The sequence below is a fragment of the Arctopsyche grandis genome, chromosome 12 (genome assembly GCF_051622035.1).
Source record: "Arctopsyche grandis isolate Sample6627 chromosome 12, ASM5162203v2, whole genome shotgun sequence".
NCBI lineage: Eukaryota > Metazoa > Arthropoda > Insecta > Trichoptera > Hydropsychidae > Arctopsyche > Arctopsyche grandis.
The window spans coordinates 25,787,056-25,809,779 of NC_135366.1; the positions used below are offsets into that span (position 1 = coordinate 25,787,056).

Below are 22,724 nucleotides of genomic sequence, written 5' to 3' on the forward strand. Positions count from 1 at the left end.
ACAAAAAAGATATACATTGAACTTTATTCAATAAAATAAAAAATCACTTCACACCGATCATGGCCGCATTATTGAATTTCATCACCATTGTTGTCAAACGTTGCAGAACGTTCGAGGCGTGTAGTCGTCTGTTTTTGTCCTGTAAATCGAAGCCTTCAACCTGACCGAAGATGTCTTATATGCTGGGTCACCTTCACAATGGCTGGCAAGTGGACCAGGCCATACTCTCCGAAGAAGACCGCGTCGTCGTCAGTACAATCATAATATTTATATTGACACACAGTTTATAGGTTAGGTTTTGTAACATTCTTATTTAATTTTGCAGGTTATCAGATTCGGTCACGATTGGGACCCCACCTGTATGAAGATGGACGAAGTCCTGTACAGCATAGCCGAAAAAGTGAAAAACTTCGCCGTCATATATTTAGTAGACATTACCGAAGTACCAGATTTCAATAAGATGTTAGTGATCTCAATTCGATACAAATTTGCTAGTTTGTTATTATACAGATTAAATATGATTATTCTTTTTCAGGTACGAATTATACGATCCTTGTACTGTCATGTTCTTCTTCCGGAACAAGCATATTATGATCGATTTGGGTACTGGTAATAATAACAAAATTAATTGGACATTAGAAGATAAGCAAGAAATGATTGATATAGTTGAGACCGTATATAGAGGAGCCAGAAAAGGAAGAGGTCTCGTAGTGTCGCCGAAAGATTATTCTACTAAATATAGATACTAAAAATTCTTTGTATATTGTAAATATTTATGTATGAAATTTGATTTATGGTATTTAATTGTAATAGGTTAATGACTGGTAATTTTAGTTATCGTGTGATTAAAATATAAGTATTTTCGATATGACGGTTGTAATTTTTAATTATTATTAAAAAAATAGATCAAATCAAGTTCAATATAAAATATTTATTGAATATATAAGTACACAAATATATATATAAAAAAAGAAAACACTTCAATACAAAATTTATCAAATACTAAACATACAATTTGGTGTGAGGATAATTGTCTTACATAAATAATATAAAATTACACATAAATAAAAATATAACATAAATGGAATACACAAATTAAAATACTTAAAATAAATTACTTATAAAATAATAATAATAATAATAATAATGGAAATATCGCGAAACACATAGCCAATATGTGTATATTTATAAATCACAATTATAGAATACTTTTTTAAATTTTTTTTTGATCAACAATAAATATTTATTAATTTCCAAGAGAGACAAACTTGTATGCAACTTCGAAATGTAAAAACCGTTGGAATTTCAAACTTCGACTCGTACTAGTTCTAGAAAATTCCTATATAATAAATGCACGTAGAATTCAAACGAGAACAAAAGAAATAAACTAAATATATATATATATATATTTTCTAAATATATTATATATAATTAAATTTGTGATAAATGTCATCATTTGCACGTCGGAATAGACTAAACGCGCCGACATCCTTATATTTTCATTTCAATTTAAGCTAATGTACGAAAAACGATACATTAAAATGTGCACGACAACGATGAATACTAACAAATTTTCTTATTTTTTGTCTTCATATTTGAAGAATCATTATGAAACACGACACTAAATGATTTTTATGATAGAGAGAGAGAGAGTGACGAAGGATATAATCAGATAGTGTGCAATATTATAATAGCAAAATCGCATTTTAAAAATGTTCGTCGACATTATCTAACAATTACGTGAAACATTACTAGCAAGGAGATAAAAACACCTATGTAAAAACGTCATTATAAACAAATACAAAATATTATATATCAAGCAAACTATGATACTCTTTTTTTTTTAATACTTCATACTTTACAGCTATGTATTTATTTATAGGGGGGGGGGGGGGTGTCACATTTACACATACATAATAAAAAAGCCATTGTTATGTAAAAATCTTCAAATTAAGTTTTCACATCATCCCCAACTAGTAACATTTGCAATTCACTGTGTTTTATAAATTCACTTAATATGCGTGCGCTTCGAACGATTGAACCCGACTTGTTTTATTATTTTTACTAATACATTTTCAATTCAAATTAAGCTTTGCCCCATAATGAGTCGTCAAATATGAAGTTGCAAAAACCGTTAGTTGACGGTATTGCTCCTCCCGATGGCGTACTTTCACTTCTTCTTGTTCTTGCCGAGAGTAAGTGTGTGGTGGCTCTGCGTCATCTGCTGCTTCCTGCGATTGAATTCGATCAGATCGTCTTCGAGTTTCTTACGAGCGTCCTCTAATTTCTTCTTCTCCTCGGTGTGATCCTTCTTCAACTTGTCGAACCTTGCATGAAGCTACAATTCAAAACAAAACCACATGTATAACAAACGACTCACTTTTACATATGAAGACAACTTATTCAACAAAAACAAAACCCACTTCTTTTTCAGCTTCTTTAAGCTCGGCCTCCTTTTCCTTTACCCTCATTACGAACATCTGTCTCATCTCGTCCTCTTTTTGCTGCAACTCTTGAAGATGCGTGCTCCTTTTTTGCTCAAACGTCTGCTGGAAGCTCACCTATAAACAAACACTAAAATCAGCACACAAAAAATCCAAATAAAACAATAACCGAATATATAAAAAAAAAACTAACAGGTTTATTATCGGAATCAACATCGGTGAAGCCCATTTGTTGGAGACGCTTCTTACGATACAATTCGTAGTGTTTAGCGTGAGTTTTCTCCCTCATATCTTCCATATTGGTGCGGATCAGCATTTCTCTCAGTTTCACAAAATCACAATGGCTCTCATTTTCAACTGTAAAAATTAATAAAAAAAAATCAGTACCAAATAAGTACGATAAAAATAAAATAAAGATGATTATAAAAAAACCTTGAACAGTTCCCCACGGATACTGCCTGGATCTGACCATCTTGTTTCCGATGCGGACGAAATCGGTGCTGCCGACGACGGCAAACGGAATGTGAGAGTTCATCGAAGTGTTGTTTTCGGCAACGGTCTCATCGTCGACCGGAAATTGGTATATTTCAACACCATTCGATTGCAATTCCGATATTATCTTAGACTGAAATCGAACACAAAAAATTAAAACAAAAAAAAAAAATCACAAAAAAACAACTCAAATTGACCACGATACATACTTTGAATTTTTGCAATTCTGTTTTGGAAATGGTATCAGCTTTGGCAATAATGGGAATGATATTAACTTTGGTATCGAGCTTCTTCATGCACACGAGATCGATGGATTTGAGACCGTGACCTGAAATTTTTCACCGACGTTAAAATTTTGACCACAGACAGCCGAGCTTCATAAATCAAGCCTATTATTTCATTTCACTAACCGGTCGGACATATGAAATACAAGCAAACGTGAGTGCGACTGTCATGGTACGTTCCGAGAGCACGTTTGATCTTCAACTCTTCCTGTAAATACGCTTCAAACTGAGCGTCGATATAATCGACGACGGCTTTAAAGCTGTCGTCTTTGTTTATCTGGTCTCCGTAGCCGACGGTGTCGCAGATTGTCAACTGAAATGAAAATACACACAATATAGAGCTACAAGCCAAATCGATGCTATATCCAAATACACTAGAGTACAATAGTTTACCTTTAAGCGAACGTTATTCTCTTGGAGTTCATATGTGTGAGCTTTCAGCTTGACGGAAGGAAGTGAGTGAGGACTCGGTGTGGATTCAAAGCTCGTATTGAACAGGGAATCCATGAGCGTCGATTTTCCCAATCCGGTTTCGCCTGTAATTAATATATAATAATGATATTAGTATTAATCAAATTTTTTAACTAAATAGTTACTATATAATATACGACATGTTCAATATTAGAAAATTTTAAGTTGGACCTATATATGTACATAAGTACATTATTAGAAGGGAGCTTGTTGACGGGGAAGGTGGGGTAAAAGCATATCCAATCTTACGATACAACTCTCATAGCCAACTCCGAAGAGGAAATGGCGGATCTACTCTGTCGTCTGCAGCATCAAAGAAGAACACTAGGACTCGAGATGAACAGAGCGAAAATTAAGATTATCATGGTGGATCTGATCTTGGTCTCGAAGTTGTATACAAGTTCTCGGATCAACGGATGGTGTAAGATTGAAATAAAACGACAGATTGACAAGGCCAAAAGCTCAATGTCTACGAAAATGGTTCTAGTCTGAGCTCGAGAAAGGCAGAGAGTAGATGCTTTAGAGATGTGGTGCTGGATATGGATCCTTAGAATTCCTTGGACAGCGAGATGAACCGACGCCTCCATCCTGCAAGAGCTGAAGGTTGGCGATAGGCTATGATCCATTTGTCTTAGGCGTATTTTTCAGAACGAAATTCGGCAATTTAGAAAGGGATAAAATTCATATACAATGAATCTAGATTAGGTTAGGTAAGGCTAAGTCAGTTTTATTGCCCCAACGACCATCCACATTACCTCTGGTTGTCATTTAAGAAAAAAATTGGAATTTAAACGAAAGTCGGCAACTCAGAAAGGGATAGTATTCGTATACAACAAATCTGGATTAAAGTTAGGTTAGGTTTATAGTATATAAATAAATTGGATTAGTAATGAAAGTACACATCTCAGAAAGGGATCAAATTCGTATAAAATAAATCAAGATTGAGCCTCATAGAAATTGCAATGAAAGTACACAGCTCAAAAAGGGATGAAAATTCGTATACAACGAATATAGATTGAGGTTAGGTCAAGCATAAAATTTTCATTTAGATATATTTAATAAATGTATGCATTCAAGTTATTTTTCAATGTATCCAACAAAGAAAGCATATCTCAAATGCAATTTATATAGTCCAATTTTTCGCTACAGTGCCCAAGGTATAGGCGAATGTAGTAATCTGTATGGACATACGTAATTCCGATCACATCATTTAGAGTGGTATATTTTTCGTTTCAAAGCCATAAAACTATTTTTCCCTGAACTGAAGATTCATTGAGTGAATTTTACACCAATAGAAAGAAACATTCTTCATACATAATTATATACCAGCAGAATAGACAGAATTATATACCAGCAGAATAGTGGTTAGCATATAATGCTTTGAAAAAAGTGGTCACGGGTTCAAACCCCACTGGTTTCTGCTGGTCAGACCTTGGATTTGTGACTCCAGGTTGATGGTCTCTTATCAGAGTTTGCCAATTTATCTGATTTTCATTTAACCCTTTGAATGCTGACGTATTTTTTGTTGAATGTCCGCCACGCTTAACATTTCCAACTAGAATTATTTAGAAATCCAATAGAAAGTAGGTATAAAAATTGTAGCTAATCCAAACAAACCCTAGAACACTACCACTGAAGATTTCGAGGTTTGTAAAGGTGTGTTTAGACTCTCTAATATATCTTGTAACAATATAAAATAAAGAAAAGAAGTCTATTAATGAATGTATATTTACAAAACTAGTTATATCTTCTTCATTGTTGTTAAAATGTAATGCTCACAATATATAAATGCCGAGCCACAATCTAAAATACTCAGCAGTTAGGGATTTCCATCGAGAAAATCTGCTATGGTTTTAAATTCACAAATTCCGGTGTAAACCAGTCTTTATAAACATTGATATGAATTACTCATGTTACTCACATTCAATGGATTTTTTTTCAATGCTACCTCTGGAAAGACTAATCAGGTAGTATTCTTGTTTACTTTTTACATACTCAAAATACAACGCCAGCTACAATCAGCGTATTTCAAGCTCCTGGACTTGTTGGCAAAACGCCGATCGGCGTTAGTCAGCATTCAAAGGGTTAAACGGTTCCAACAAATTGACAAACCTTACCAATTTTCTCGCAAATCTTGAGTTTTCAGCAATCTACAAATTTGACCACAGATGTCTATGTTGATATGTATTAACTGAAATTTTCTGAATTGTTTAAAAATGCTGCAAATTTACAATTTTGACCATAAATGTCCCTGTGGGTGTTAATTGATATGTATTTACTTTATATAATATCAATGTTTCTGGCCAGGAAAGCGCATTGGGATTACCAGTTAGGAATTCCTAGTATAAATTAAAAATATAATATGTAAATGAATTTCGCAGCGTACTAACCGATGCATAGAATGTTGAAGACGAATCCATTTTGAACACTTTTGTTGACCAGCTGCTCGGGTAAGCTGTCGAAGCCCACATGTCCGGAAAGCTTAAGATTGCGAATCAGCGATTCAAACTGAAAAAGAAATTTCACAAAAATCAACCCAAAGTTTTTAATTCAAATATATATATATATATATAAATAGATAATAACAATAAAATATTAATAAATGTTTGCATTCGAGTGATTCTTCAATGTATCCAAACAAAGAATACAACAATATCTCAAATACAACATTCGATATAGTCCAATTTTTCGCTACAGTGCCGATAGTGTAGGCAAATGTAGTAATCTGTATGGACATGAATTCGGTCACGTAATAACAATAGAAATAAAATACCAGAGACGTGTCGATGTGACACACAAATAACTGTTACATAGGTAGTTGTGTTGATACAATTGTTACGTTACTCATTATACATTCGGCACACGCTTTATCAAATTTAACTGTACCGTAAGACACGTTAGTTCGCATACTTGAGATATGAATGTTGTTATCGTTTCATATATACAATAACAGTATCCGCTCAAATTTGTCTCCATTACGGTGACTCCCAATCGGAGTTGTGAAAGAATTTGACTCACGCTTTCCAATCAAAGTACGAATCAGTTCGGTTTCTTTGAGATATATTTAAAGGGTTCCTTTGAAAAAGGTTTCAAATTTAGCATTCAATAATGATTAGTTACAAGTGTATCGATAGCTGATACATTTTAATTGATAATTGCTTTATTGATATGCAGCAGAGTTGACACAAACGGTCTGCAGCCCAGAATTCGTTGAATAAAAGCAAGACAAAAATGTTTTCTTTTTATTTTTTACATAGATATATACCAGGAAGGCCCCAATGCGTCTTCCTAGACAATTAATTACAAACAATGCAGCATTTTTATTACATAAATCACTGTATTTCGAGAAGCTGAAGAACACGACATCAACAATTAATTAATTGATCCATTAAGTCATCTAATTTTAGATTTGTACAAATTGTACATAGATAAATACAGAAGATTTGTAACAGCAGGTAGGATGATTTTTTTGCCAATTTTGAGGAACCAATGATCAGATAAAATTAGCAAACTGATAAGAAACACAAATATCCAAGTCTAACCAGCAGTATAGCGGGATCGAACCCAATAATCACTTGGTGCTAAACATACACACTACCACTGAGTCATACTGCTGGCTTATAAAAAGCATTTGATATTGTAAGAAAAAAATTCACAGGGGATGTTATGTGGGTCACTACTATCTAGATACAAGTGTTGTGCTCATTGATATTAAAACGGGTGGTTTCGGAAAAGGAATTGATACATTAATTAAAATCAAGTTATATATTACAATAATAAGAAAAAAATAAAAATTGTCGTCGAAATCAAAATCGATATAACTTTTGCTAATTCTAATTTTTTTTTTATTTTTAAATTTCCATACTTGTCGATGCACTCACCACATACCCACATACATTATTATTTATTTTATTTATTTTTATTTTACATATATACCAGGAAGGCCTTACAGGTAAATCCCAATGCGCCTTCCCGGCCAATTACAAATACAAATGCAGCATTTTTTTATTATAAGTCGTTGAATTGCGAGACACTGAAAAAACTCGCAAATTAACGAGACATCTATGAATTGTACATAAATTTTTATTGTACATCCATCAAATTTCAAATAGTGGTGACATAGTAGGTAGGAAGGATTTTTAGCCAATTTTTATTTCCGGGAACCGTTTCAACAATGAAATCAGAGAAAATTGGCAAACTCTGATAGGAAACGATCAACCTGGAGTCACAAATCCAGGTCTGACCAACAGCATACTCTGAAAAATTCATTTTCATTCAGGGATAGAACCCGGCACCTGCTTGACGGTAAGCAGAAGCTTAACGTCCGAGCTATGCTGCTGGCTACATCCCTTCATTTTTATATAACCTTTTTGAAATAGCATGTCGATTAAATATCAAAGCGATCTAAAGAATGGAAGTGGCTCAAAATCAAATCACAAATTTTTGACAGGCAGGAATTTCATGGAACTAACAGAGTGAAGCTTATAAAAATATTGCATGGAATATATATAATGAAAACTGTCTTACACAATATTACACAAGGAATTTATTATATATGGATTATATAAAGTAATGTACTCATTTCGCGATCTAGCTAAATAGCATTTTAGTACCCGAAAAATGTATTCACAAAATTTCATCATCGCATTTCAAAATGAAATTTACAAATTTGAAAAAATTGCTCATCTAATAGTATTTATATTAGGGGTACCGGAAAGAAATCCATTTTTTTTGCAGATCAACTTAAATATTCAGTTTTTCATTTTTTTTTTGCACATTTTACTCCAAAATATAATCTCCTCTAATTTTCATGACTCTTAACCATCTTTTTGTCGATATTTCAATCCTTTTCTTGAAAAATCTTGCCAGTTTTGAATTAATAAATGTAAATAGTTGGTTTACCACATCACTCACGCTGTTGAATTTTTTTCATCTTAATGTGGCCTCCATGGAACTAAATAGGTAATAGTAAAAAGGAGCTAGTTGTGGTAAATAAAAAACCATATTATGGTTTGAGATATAAAAAAGGATAGCGTTTTCCCCTGAAAAATGGAAAAAAACCACGTGTTCTATCACTCTTCTTTTTCGTGCGTGCAGGACAAAAACCATTGTTTGTTTTTCCGATCCTTTAAAATGTTCCTATATTCTCTGTGATAGTTCTGTGGTAATTTATAAGTTTCTGTGACAGTTCTATAATTCGATAATTTTTGTGGTTATTAAAAACATAGAGTAAAAATGGATTTCTTTCCGGTACCCCTAATATATAACAGGATTCGTTAAAAAATCAAGCGACTTTCTTTGGCTTTGCATTTTTTTTATTACATATATGAATGTTAAATTACTGACCAAGAGTGACTCGCCAATACAGAATGTATGTAGATCTGAGACATGGTGTTTCAATTTCTCTTTAATAGCTTTTATTTTTGTATTTAGGTCGAATTGAGGAGGGCCGATATTTGACATAACCGTTAAGCCAAATGCATACAGTCTATTAGTTTCATATCATCATCATCATTTACCATCCATTGCTGGATGAAGGCCTCGGAACACGCTTCCATTCATCTCCGTTTTGTTTATCTTTCATCCATCTCAACCCACACACTTATCTAATTTCATCCACCCATCTCCTTCCTTTCACCCTTTAACATTCTCTTGGGTACCATTTCAGCACATCTTTCGCCTATTTTGCTAGCTACATGACCCACCCATAGCCAATTCAATCTTTTCACCCTCTCCGATACATCAACTACTCTCATCATACTTCTCACTCACATATTATGGTTTCGACTAAAGTGGTCACAGATTCGAGTCCCGTTGCTGGCCAGACTTTGGTTTGTGACTTCAGGCCGATCGTTTCGTATCAGAGTTAGGCATTTTTCTCTGATTTTCATTGAAACGGTTCCTGTAAAATTGGCATCTCCTTTCCTATCCCTCTTGCCAATCTCAAGCGTCTTGAGGTTCGCCAATTTGATTATAAAATGCTGCAAAAATTTCTCCATATCTGTCACGGTGAATGTTTGTATGAATTCGCATTGTATAAAATCCTTATGTATATTGATTGATTGTATTGTATTTGTTTAAATGCTGTAAAGACGAGTGTTCATGTTCTATGAAATAAATAAATATATGCAGCACCTTGTATAAGTACTCCTGGTATATATGATGGTGTTCTATAGTGAAATAAAATATAAATTTTTAATGTGAAATAAGTCTAGAATAAAAAGCAATGATATGAATAGCCTAGAAATAATGCAGGTAGGAATAGTTGGCAGCCCTGATTCGTGGTATGGGGCAAAAAAGCAATATCAAGCTGTAAAATGAATTGAATCGGTCAGTATTGGATCGTGAGGTGTGTTAGGTGTGTCGCTGGTTTCCAGTAGTCTAGTTTCCGCAGCTGGAAGTCACCTGAGCACCGGATATGCCGGTAGACGGGTGTGGTCCGCGCGTCACACCTGCCCGTTCCTGTCGGTTCCTGGAAAGGTCTGGAGAGTTCTACTTGGTACTTGGTGGCTTACCTTGTTCGAGTCGATGTCGATGGCTGCCATCGTGATGTTGTCCTGATGGTGATGATTGAAGTGAGCAGACGAAGCCGCGGATCGACCAGCCGACGACCGACTACGATGAGACGTTGGCCGGTTATGGTCGGTTGAGGCCGCTCTAGTAGCGTTTCAACTGATTGTGCGACTTTTCGTCAGTGCGCGCTCGTACAATGTGCGTTGTTTTGTGCATCCAAGGGGGATGCCATGGGTCAGAGCCTATCATATGTATAAATGTGTGCAAGGCATACTGGCGGCCGAAATATAAAGGCAGCCGAAATAAATGAGAGTCGAAAAAAATATATTCCTTAAAAAATACGTACTTTATAAAATGCATTTAGTTGTATACTTGAGGATTGCTGTTACAAGTTACAACTTGTAACACACCCCAACTACAATTCGGGAAATAGTGGGATAACAGGTATAGATTCAAGTGTTTTATGTTCTATTATCTTTATGATTGTCAGATGTATTTCTTCGAGGATGCTGAGTATTGGTTGGTCATCGAAAGAAAAAATTCCTAGATATGGGATTGAGGGTTAAAACACTATATTTTCATGAATGAACTTGAAAACTGTTCAATTTCTCTTGTCGCCTGTCTGGTCCTGTTCAGAATTGAACGTTTTGGTTTTCTGTCGATTTTTCTGGTTAATTTTTATTATTACTTGCGTGTAGTTCATTTTTTTTATTAATATTATTTATACAAATGCTGATAAAGGCTTTGTACACAGGCGCTTGAATGTAGCCCTGCCGTCGGTACCATGGTCCCCCGTCTAGAACGAATTAATTTAAATAAATATATATTTAAAACAACATTTATAACAGATTTTGATTTTTATAAATATATTTTAGTTCCTTTTATTTTAATGTTTTATTTTCTATTTTAATTTGATATAATTGTTTTCATTACGAGCCTTCAGGTAAAAGATTTAGCTCATTTCAAAATAAAAGTGACCGCTCGTGTAATTATCCATGCAAAAAAATAACAATTTATTGTCTAGTACTTTAAACGAGATATTTTTATGCATTTTTTGAATGCCCTCTTGACTTTTTTCTGGATAAATTAATGGGTTTGTGTGTGTGTGTGTGTGTGTAATGTTCCGGAATGGAATTGTTTATTTATTTGTTTTGATTGAAGTAATTGTATAATTTTCTTAAATTTTAGTTGGTAAGTTAAATATGTATTTCAATTATAATTCATTTTGGTCGAATAGTATCAAATAACGCCGTGATGAAACTTTGCATCCAACTTTTAAACACACATATTTTTGGGCATAAAGTTTTTTTTTGCGTAGTTGGACCAATGTGAAGAGTGAGCATAAGCGTTAACAAATTGTAGAAATAATTTTCAATTTAGTTGTGGATTGATGGCCAGTCGATGGTTATGAAAATTCGATTTTGAGGTAATTATTTTTTAGATTATTGTAACGGTTGAAATATTGACAGTTTTATTTTAAATTAAGATGACAATTTTACATGTTTTTAGGTTATGTAAGAAAACCAGAATATTTTTTTCAAAAGAATGTTTCTAAATACTTAAACTATTAAAAACCTTAATGAATATTAGATAATCATGAATGCATATTTATGAAAAGAAAAAAATCGTTTTCAATATTTTTGAACAGGCCCATCCCAAGGTTTTGCCTATACTGTACTGGTAAAACCCGTACTATTAGTGACCTTATTCTAAATGAAAAGCTTTTCAATAATTTTTATTAGTATGTTTGTATAATATAATGTAGTGTTATTGCTATTTGATTGCAATTATTACCATGTTTAGTTTGAAAATAAATTATGAAATGAAATATTTTTATATAATTTAAAAATATGTAAGTTGTTGCAATATCAATTTAAAAATTTAAATATATTTTAAACACTAAATAATTTTTGAGAATCGTCAGTTTTTTAAATTATTGGCGAAATACCACATTTTCAATGTTTTTTAAAAACAGTTTTTTTTAAATATGATAATTCTTATATTCCTCAAATAGGAACAATGTTATTTGTATAAAACTTTTTTGATAATAATGAAAGCGCATATTACATAGTTTTTATGCAGTTGTTACTCATTTTTTTTATTTACATAAAATATATTTAAGTGACTCGTAATTTTAAACTAATGTAGTGCTGCAAATTCTGAGTGTGCAAATATTTCAAAACATCTAAAAAATTAAAAAAATCTTTTTTTAAAAACAACAAAATCTTTCTAAATTTAATTAAAATAATTCTTAAATTAAAAAAATAGTATTTACCGCAACGGGCGAAAAATTTTCTCCTTAAATATAATAAAATGTGAAATTTGAATTAAAAAAAAGTAAAAATCTGATCAAAACGACACTATTTTTTATTATATCGATTACTTACTCTTAATTTGCAAGCGTTCATGTTACACAGCTTTTTCAAAAGAAGTGCTTGTAAATGAATTGTTACTAATGAAAAAGCAGTGAGATTTCAATACAATAATCAATATATAAATACAATACAGTTAGTTGCGAACTATGAAATAATGTAAATTTAAAACACAAAGTGCACTTTAAAATTGCGCTATTTGACTATAATTTATTTTGACTGTATGTAACTAAAGAAAAATAACACCACTTTTTTTTATCCAAAAGGGCTTCCCACCGGTGCAGTTACACCATCTTGCATCATAGACAATGCGTATTGGTTTTCCAAAAAAATGGCACATACAAAACTATTATCGGGACCACTTTAGATACACCCCGCACCGGCTGAATACCACCAAAAAATGCGTGTATACGTAAAATGCGTATTTACACAAAAAACCGTTATTTTTTCGCAAACATCTCATGTTCATTACGTTCTGAACTTTAAGAATATTAGATAATTGCGAAGAAATCGTGGCTTATCCAAAAAGCATAAGTCGGTGATATGATATTATATTATTTTGTTATTTTTATTATTTTTGATTTTTGTGTTTTTTCTTACTTAATTTATTACTAATTTGCTTAATTTGAATCTAATTATTGTTATAAGTTTATTGTTGTTATAACTATAATAAATTAGATCATAAGTTATTACCTAAGTACTTTAATGATTATACAATAAGGAATAGAGATATACATAGTTTTTATACTAGAAATAAGGACAAATTAGTAGTAAGTAGAGTAAGGGCGTCTGCACACTTGCCGGATCGGCCGGTGCGGACCGGCCGCAGCGTTTAGCCTCAATACAAATGAGCGGTAGCCGCAAGTCCGTCAGTGTGGCGGCCATCGCTCATTTATATGAAAGCGGACGTACTGACATACGCAACGGGCTAGCCGCAACGAACGGTCCGGCAAGTGTGCAGACGCCCTAAGAAGAAATAAAAAGAAGACAGCTGGGGGTGTTTTTCACAAGAGTGTGCTCATGTATAATACCGTCCCTAAGTGCATCAGGTCTTCTAAGACCATAGATTCAATCTTGCAAGGTGCGAGGAGACGCCTCTGTACATATAAGTTAAATATACAATTTTAGATGTATTTTTTAAATTAGCTAATAGCTAAAATTATATTATATATAAATATATAGTACTGATGCTAAAATTATTTAGGATTGTCTGTGGACAATCGTCACTTGACAACAATATGACGCCTAAACCCACTTCTATCAATATAACAATTCTCTGGGTTGAATCCACATGACAGAACGAAACCGATTTAAAAAAAATTCCGACTCCACAATGCAATATTAATTTTTTTTAGTGCGTAAAAGAAAAATTGAAAACAGGTGGTGAAATAAGAAGCAGAGTGCAATTGAGAACAAACAGATGGGCGAATAAAACCGAAGGCAAAAATGTGATAAGCGGTGCGTTGTCGGCCGTGCATGCACCTGCTAGAGCCAAAAGCGAGGGTGTGCGGCGCGTGGAGGAGGGGAGAAGGGGAGGGTTCGCTTGCTGTCAGAGAGTCAGTGTGGGTTGCGGGCAAGTGCTAGTGCTAGCTGGCTCAGTTGGCAGCGCGGCGGCGCTCGGCTGCGCGATGTTCGCGTTCTCGTTCTCACTCGCATTCTCACTCGCATCACTACTCGCATTCGCGTCACACTCTCGCTCTCACTAGCGTTCAAGTTCCAACAACAGTGATCAGTAGATCAGTGATCACGACCGGTGTGTGTCGATCTGTCAGAGTCGAGTGCAGTGCCGTCTGACCGAGCGCGAGTCGCGATGGCGGGCGCTCCGCCCCCGCACCAGCCCGCGCCGCCGCCCCCCGTCGGCCCCCAACTCAACAACCAAATCCAGAGCCACGCCGAGGTGCGTCGCCCCGAAGACGTGGTCCGCATGCCGGCCAACGACAGCCTCAAATTCGCGGTCCTCATCGGCCTGGTCGAGGTGGGCCAGCTCGCCAACAGGGAGGTCGTCAACACCGTCTTGCATCTGGTCAGTTCTTTTTTACTCTTCACTCTTTACTCCATTCCTCTACCCCTTTCTACTTCACCCTCGCCCTACCCTCTCCTCCTCGCCTCACTTCACCTAACACCACCCTCGCCCACGCTCAGCTCACCCTCTAACCACACACCCTCTCCCCTCCATTCCCTAGCCAATTCAAATTCAAATTCAAATTTTTTAACATTCAAAACAAATGAACTCCATTCTAATTATTGTTGTTCGTTTGTTTTTTTACGCCATTTTGCACGTTTTTTTTTCAGATCGGCGTCTCTCACACGGAATCGATTGATCGAATTGTTGACAGGTACAAACAATGTGTCGAAACGTTACTTGTTGTGAGGCTAAATTCTGACGTGTTGTCGATCGAGCGATTCGTGATTTTGAGAGGCGCCGATTTTTATCCGTGTTGTGTTTCAAATCCCATGTCCTTTCCTCAGTTTTCATGTCATAAGATCACTTACAATTTACCTAGATAAGTTCGAAGCAAAATTGAAAATTTTCCGCACCATGAGTTTTGCCGGAACGGTGACGATTTTATCAAAATTATTTTTTTATACGCCAATTCATGCACAAAAAATTGAAGAAAAATATTTGAACCGAATCTGCTAAGATTCCAATAAGAATTCCCAATATGCTAAGAATTGCTCGAGTTGAAAAAAAAAGCTAAATAAGGAATTTTTATAGTAAATTTTCTAAGGAAGATACTGAAACCCTTCCGAAAGTCGTTTATAAGTACTATGACATATCCAGTATACCAAATTTGATGGTTCTATGTAAATTGAAGACTGTAGATTCAAGCATTCATCTTTAAATCTGGTATAGGTATTTTTTTTATTTATTTGATTGTTTTATTTTGTATGTAAAAACACTTGCAACCGGCAAAATGTAAAAAAAAAAACACCGATATTGTATCAAGTTTTGCGGCCTTTTTTATTGTAATGATCTTGCAATAAATATGATAGGCGCACAGTTTGCAATGCTGATTCGTGAAAAATATGCCATTTATTGAAAAAAAGTGTATATATATATGTATATATGTAGCAAATAAAAACCTTGTTTTCGATTGTGTTATATAATTTGGTACATTTGAAGTGAACCGACCGGCTCTCAGACGAGTTTTTCCTGCAATGGTGTGTTTGTTATATACATACATATGTATGTGAAACACTCATTTGAACGTTTGAGTATGCTTGCATACATATGTATATATATTTGTGTCAGTGAAATCAGCCGGTGATAGCGAGCCTCGTGATGTGATAATCACGAATTCGATAAAGAGAGAAACGGACGACATTATGTAAAGCATGAAAAAACTGCATCCAAGTATGCACCGGTTAAATATGTCTCATTTGTTGAGAAAAAAAAACAACAACATATTATGTAGCTGAAGGCTACGTTGCATGATTTGCATCGGAAATCGATATGTTTCGCTGACACGCCATTACGATGTGACGTTGACGCTAATGTAGGATTTGCCCGTTGCATTTGTGCACGCAACCTGCATTAAGATGTCCGTTTGTCTGTGAGTCGGTGGATTTTCATTCACCTGTGTGTTATCAGTCCATTGTGCATATGATGTATGTACATATGTATACGAGACGAGTTGTTTGAGTGCGCTGGAAGAATTGTGAAAACAAACGTTTGCGTTCAAGATGATGTAGTGTGAGTTTTCAGCGTAGTTATGACGTCATTGCTCGTTTTATCTGTTCAAGTTGTATCAAAATATAAAATTTTCAATTTTTATTGTTTAATTTCTGAAATTTTCTAATACCCTGTTTGGGCCGTGGTCAGAAAAGTTCAAGAAACGTCGGTCTAAAGTGTTAAAATCCACACATTATGTACGTAAATAATCTTACGTGTATTGAACTCTTGTGAAAAAGTGGAAAAACATTAGTTTGACGCAATGTTTGCGTACAATTTGATAAAACAAGTTTAGGTTTTATTGTGTTTTTTGAATTATGTGCGATTCTCCGTCGGTTAAGTGGTTTCTGATGCAAATGAATTCTAATCTTACCTAATTTGAATTATATTTTGCATAAGATCCAGAGTTTCTTAGTATGGGTAAAATTTAAGTTTCGGGATTGTGTGCAAACTTATTAATAAAAAGTGAATTGCTCGAAGTAAGCAACGGGGGTTGCTAATGCTAAAAATGCTGAAACTTTAGTCACTCGGGGCATTTTTGTATTATTGTGACGGCATGTAATATCTTCTCTAATCCTGGATTTTTACTGAAGTAGTTTACAGAACCCAACATAGTAACTAGTACGTTGGGTTCTGACAAAATACCATCTAAGGCAATTAAAAGTTTTTGATTTGTAGGTACAGATCTGACATTATGTCTTGATAATTGCTAGCGCTAGTGTCAGCGTATAAATAATTCATTTCCCTGGATATAATGGTTAAATTTATTGTAACTTTGTATAGAATTTATACTCAATGCTGTCGACTGATTCAGTGCTACCATTTACAACCGGTAATAAAACCCGAAACTGTTATCAGAATATATGTATCAATTATTTTGTATTGTAAAATGAACACAAATTTAATCAATACTATCAGTTACACAGCAATGGTTCATTCGCTTATCGTTTATATCTGAATCACCTTTATCTATTTTAGCACGTTGCTGACACACTATCATTCTAATTTCTGTGAAGATAACGATTAAAAATGTCGACACACACACACAAACACAATACACGGGGAGTTAAATTTTAAATTATCTCCAAAAATTTCAGCAACAAGACCATTTCCAATTTAGTCGCGGTAGACGAGCTCTCATATTACGCCATGTCGTGTTAAATATTCACCCGACTTCCAAACTTTACCCAGTTTCAATTTAAACAATGTTCAACTTTGATGAAACGTCTGTATTATAGTGACGACCGTATTTAGTAGGCACTTGGGTACTTCTTGCACCTTAGGACTTACCCATACTTTGATAACATTGATTGTCCACAATACAAAATATGAAAATAATGTGTCTAATTGATTATTGTTGGGGGTTTTTAGAGCGATAACAAAGTATTACGCGTGTAAGTACTCGGCAGAATTAATGCAGGTTTAATTCTCGGTTGTAAATCGAGTTTGATGATACCCCTCTGTCTAATGGGTAATTTATCGTCTAAAAAAGGGTAGGTAGGTGGAGGAAAAGTCGTTTCGAATATTTGCACCAAATGGTGTTTCGTCCGAGTGAAATTTAATTTGTTAGAATGCTATCTGCCTCTGCAGTGATATCTACTGTAGTGAATGTCTAGGTGGGTGTTTGTCAAACTTTTCTACACGAAGGTGTCTATATAAATATAATAAATTTGAAGGGTTTCTTCTTACTATTTTTGGAAGCAGAAGGTGGTTCTAATATACCTACATACATATGTACATACAATGTAAATACAGAACGTTCTTACAAACGGTGACGCGGACTATAGATATGTATATATGTACATATATAATACGTATGTATATTCTGGTCATACAGAAATAAGTCAACAGGTCTTGGGCTATGACCGACCTTGAATTCATGAAAAGCATTTCTTAAGATTCAATTGTTATGTTATGAGCAGTTCAACATGTAACTATTTGTTACTGAGTACATTTGTTATCCTAACACTTCTGTGGTCTACGCTTAAACGTTTAAGGACATTGATTGTTCTAAATAATATAATCCAAGAATCAAGAATATACTTTTTTTTAAATCAGTAAACACCCAATGGAAAATTATTCAGTCTAAGCTGCGTGTATTCACCCTGCAATAAAATAAAATAATGAATTTTAAAGAAACAAGTTCACCACATTCATGAGTTATGTAAGTAAAATCCTTTTCTTTTCGGTTTTAATATTTAATATTATGAATTACAGTTCTTATTATACACATATTCAGTAATTCTTCATTCCCAAAAAGAAAAATAAAGTTTTGGGTACTTTCCTTTAAAATCAATTGTATTCATCATCTTAAATGCTGAAGATTTAATTCCCCAAATCCAAACGAGAAAAGATGCATATTTAACAAACATAAGCAGTGCAGATCCTAAAAATGCAGGTGCAGAATCAAAAAATGAATTTGTTCAGATAAATTCCGATTAACAAAAATTTTAACACCCTTAATCTGCTCTTGTACATAAAAGTACGAGACTATAACCATAAAAGTAAATAACCATAACCAAACTCCAATTCAACGTATTTCCACAAAGTTTTTAGATTGTTATCTACATATGGTTTAAATTAATGATTATCTTATGTATGTAAGAATAGCAGATGTATGTATGTATGTATATAGGTATATGCAACAAATTCAAATGCAAACTTTAATTTTAAACCGATTTATGGAGTCAATAAAGATGACCTTTAAATTTCTCAAAGCGAGGCTCCTACCCTTCAGAATTATTTATCATCAAAAAAATCAAACGCTGAATTTATAAGGAATTGTTTTACACATATTATATTTTAGCACGCATGCTTTACACAAAATGTCAGTTGTATCACTGACAGGTTTTTGACACACCTGTGACAACCCGTTTGGGATTCGCTGGCCCGCTCGTTGCATTACAGTTCTGGAGACCTATGCCTATGTACTTTCCGTTTAAAACTATTTCAGGCGATCTAAGCGTCGACGTTTCGTTTCTTTGAAGAGGGTTTTCAGTACGGGGCTATTTTTTTTTTCCATTTTAATTCCACCTGCTTCTCCCGGGGGAAGGGAGCAAGTTGGCTTTCGATTTTCTGCGAGTTTTCCTCTGAAATTGTCCTGCTGTCACTTCGGCGCTTGAACCCGAGCGCCTCTAAAGTTGGACAATGAAGGGTGCTTTACCCTTCTCTCCCGGCTGCGGAATTAAAAGGACGTCTGAGAATTTTACTTTAATTCATCCACTCTGCCCTCTACTCCACGTCCCCTCGCTTTGCCATCTTTGTAATCCGATTTTTCGTATGATTTATCTCAATCTTTTCCCGCGAAACAGGTAAATTATTATTTCCCCCTCGTTGCATTCGCATCAAGGGGATGTTATAAATAACTGAGAAAATTTGTTTAAAATTCTGTAAGTATCTTATAACATATATATGTAAAAGGCTTGTGTCGTCACGCTTATTATTCGTACTCGGTTCTCGCAAGTCTCATCTGATCGACTATAGAGCTAGCTATCACGATAATGCTAATTTCTTATCGTAAATGTCGGTCGTTTAATAAGTTCTGTTAACTCGTAATGGACGTTGAATGAGATTGGTTTTCGATTTATCTTAGAATTTTAAAATTAATTTTTAACATCTATTTGTCTAATTTATTTATTTTGACGTTTCCAAAAAATCAACATCCTTTCCTCCCTCGTGAATTCAGCTAGTCAGAATTTGTTGATTGTTTCAAGCATACATACATGTGCTTGCGGATTGTAATTAGTATAGATTTACCTATCAATGAATAATGTGTCTGGATATTTTATTATTTTTAATCAATCAATGCACACTCGTCATTACAGATCGCTCCAATGCGACGAGTGTACTATAGACATTAAGAAATTATAAATATATACATATGGTCAGACAACGTATACAATACGTTCAATAAACATCGAACACAATACTAATAATTAATCAAGTACAGAAATAATAATCATAGAGACATCTATGGATTATTTTTAGATTTTGGGCACAATTATAATTACAACTTTTATACACATAATTAACACAAGATTATATAGTCATATATAGTTATATATATTTCTGTGCATAATTTCTACAAATTATACACAAAGATTTTTTGAGACAACAGGAAAGGATCTATTACCAATTTTCAGAAACCGTTTCAACAATGATCAGATAAAATTGGCAAACTCTGATAGAGAAACGATCGATTTGGAGTCACAAAACCCCCAAATCTAACCAGCAGTTTTTTGGCGGATCGAACCAGTGATCACTATTTAGCCAGCCAAACTGCTGGCTAAATAGTGTAAATAAATAGGGTATATACGGAAAATAAGACAACTTTCATATATGTATGTACATAAGTGATACAAATACATGTACGTATTAACAATTTGTACATGGAAGATCAAACAAGATCATAATTTATAACTTTGAGCAATCTTAGTAGCCATTTCTGGTCAGTCCCCTTTTCCAAATTACAATGTTGGGTTTTCACACATCTCCATTGGTGATACTTTTTTCATTTGAGACTTTCAAGCGAATTCTGAAATGAAGTAGCAAAGCATGCAATCAAGTATGCTTTGAAAGAAATATGGCACGTGAATGTATATAAGTACATGGCAACGTATAAATAGACTTTTATTATGAACTTCACATTCTCACCTTAGGTATAAATATGTACATATACATACATGTGTATATATGTACATACATATGTTCGTATTATGCGAAAAAAAATCAGATGTATGCATTCATCATTCACCTCACATTCACGGTATCACGTGGCTACTAACATGGCGTTATCATCTCGTACATTTTTCGATTTAATTAAGCATCCGACATTCTAAAGGCGTACACTTTCTTTGTCGAACACCCTGCCTTTGTGATACGGACTGGATAATGGCGGATTTCTCATCACACATCGAAACGGTCGCACAAAATTTGTCCCACCCGTTCGTCTGATTCAATGGATGTGAAATAAGATCAAGCACACACACACACACACACACACACACACACACACATACTTCAACTTCGACCCTTTCAGAGGCTAGTGATTTTTCAGTGGCAAAACTCGTGGCTCTGATTTTCTTTGATTTTTATTGTCTTTTATTATCTTTGGGGTTAGTGAACTTCCTTCAAAGACAGTTTTCTATGTTAAAATATTTTGTTGAATGAAAGCACTGTTTTACAACAGCATTATTGAGCTTAATAGGAACACCACCTAAGTACCTAAAGTATTGTCCGATAGTTTGAAGCATTTATTTCATAGTAGTAAATAAAAACTTGACAAACATTATAAAGAATTGGACTTAATCACCATTCTTTTAATACTCAACAACTGATTCTAATATTCACCCGTATTGAATGATTTTGAATGATTATTAATTCCTTAATAAATATATATATATATATATATATATATATATATATATATATATATATATATATATATATATATATATATATATATATATATATATATATATATATATATATATATATATATATATATATATATATATATATCTTCTTTATCCTTAAGTACCATTCGGGCAATATAAAATACCAGATCTTTGGTTTGTAGCCAGCATTATAGCTCGGTGGTTGCCTTAATGCTAACCACCGAGAGGTTCCCGGGCTCAATAACTCAGTTGACCTCAATCGAAAAGAATTTATTCGAGTATTTTTGCAGTGCTGCTGGTCAGACTTGGATATTTGTATGTTTCCAAGTAGATCGTTTTCTATCAGAGTTTGTCAATTTATCTTATTTCATTGTTGAAACGGTTCCTCACAAAAATTAGCAAAACTATTTGAATACTAGTGATAGACCCGATGAAAATTTCGTCGGGTGTATTATAAGTAAAAAATACCTACTTACATATAAACAATATAAAACAATAATAAAAATAATTATGATTTAATTTTCAGTAAATGCTCGTAGCACTATTTTCCAAGTAGAAATATATACATATGTATGTGTACTTTGTGACCGGTTTTTTATTGATTCGTTATTATATTCGTACATTATGTTGGCAGTGTTGTAACTGTGACGTATGTCGAATCAAAATGACTGTTATACTACGGGGAGCGTTACTTACACACGCACACACACATACACACTCACACACACACACACAGATAGATTATGGCGATGATATAAAATAAAAATAAAATATAATAAATGATTTCAAATGTATGTATATACACATGTATAAGTTTAATATCATAAATGTCGCTCGGGGGTAAAACTCGTAATGACATCATGGTAAAATATAAATAAAACTAAATATAGTCTGTCACACAAATATCATGAACTCTTTACGTATGTATGTACATAAATACATATATTCTTGATCGAGCAAGTAATGATATTCGAGGGGTTGAACTAGCTCAATAGTTGGAGATAAATTTTGGTCTTAGTGAAGATTAAAATGAATCATACATACTAAAATCGGGACAATTTTTTGACTATGCACATATT

At 33.9% G+C, this 22,724-nt stretch overlaps 3 protein-coding genes across 3 annotated transcripts in view; 2 read left to right on the forward strand and 1 right to left on the reverse strand.

Annotated features, from left to right (window-relative positions):
- Positions 1 to 80: 80 nt before the first annotated feature.
- Positions 81 to 895, forward strand: Dim1 (thioredoxin-like protein Dim1). The gene is made up of 3 exons (XM_077443288.1): positions 81 to 248; positions 326 to 462; positions 536 to 895. The coding sequence occupies exons 1-3, from the start codon at positions 171 to 173 to the stop codon at positions 747 to 749; spliced, it is 429 nt and encodes a 142-aa protein (XP_077299414.1). The 5' UTR covers positions 81 to 170; the 3' UTR covers positions 750 to 895.
- Positions 896 to 976: 81 nt separating this feature from the next.
- Positions 977 to 10,325, reverse strand: Septin2 (septin 2). Its single transcript, XM_077443289.1, has 9 exons — positions 10,207 to 10,325; positions 6,082 to 6,199; positions 3,614 to 3,756; positions 3,347 to 3,533; positions 3,146 to 3,264; positions 2,877 to 3,069; positions 2,638 to 2,801; positions 2,424 to 2,561; positions 977 to 2,338 (listed from the first exon to the last, which is right to left on the reverse strand). Exons 1-9 carry the CDS (start codon positions 10,234 to 10,236, stop codon positions 2,171 to 2,173), a joined length of 1,260 nt encoding a protein of 419 aa, XP_077299415.1. The 5' UTR covers positions 10,237 to 10,325; the 3' UTR covers positions 977 to 2,170.
- Positions 10,326 to 14,098: 3,773 nt separating this feature from the next.
- Positions 14,099 to 22,724, forward strand: part of rg (A kinase anchor protein rugose) — a 748,758-nt gene continuing 740,132 nt past the window's right edge. The window contains exon 1 of the mRNA XM_077443290.1: positions 14,099 to 14,599. Coding sequence (XP_077299416.1) covers positions 14,387 to 14,599 — 213 coding nt within the window. The 5' untranslated portion in view covers positions 14,099 to 14,386. The remainder of the gene's footprint in view (positions 14,600 to 22,724) is intronic.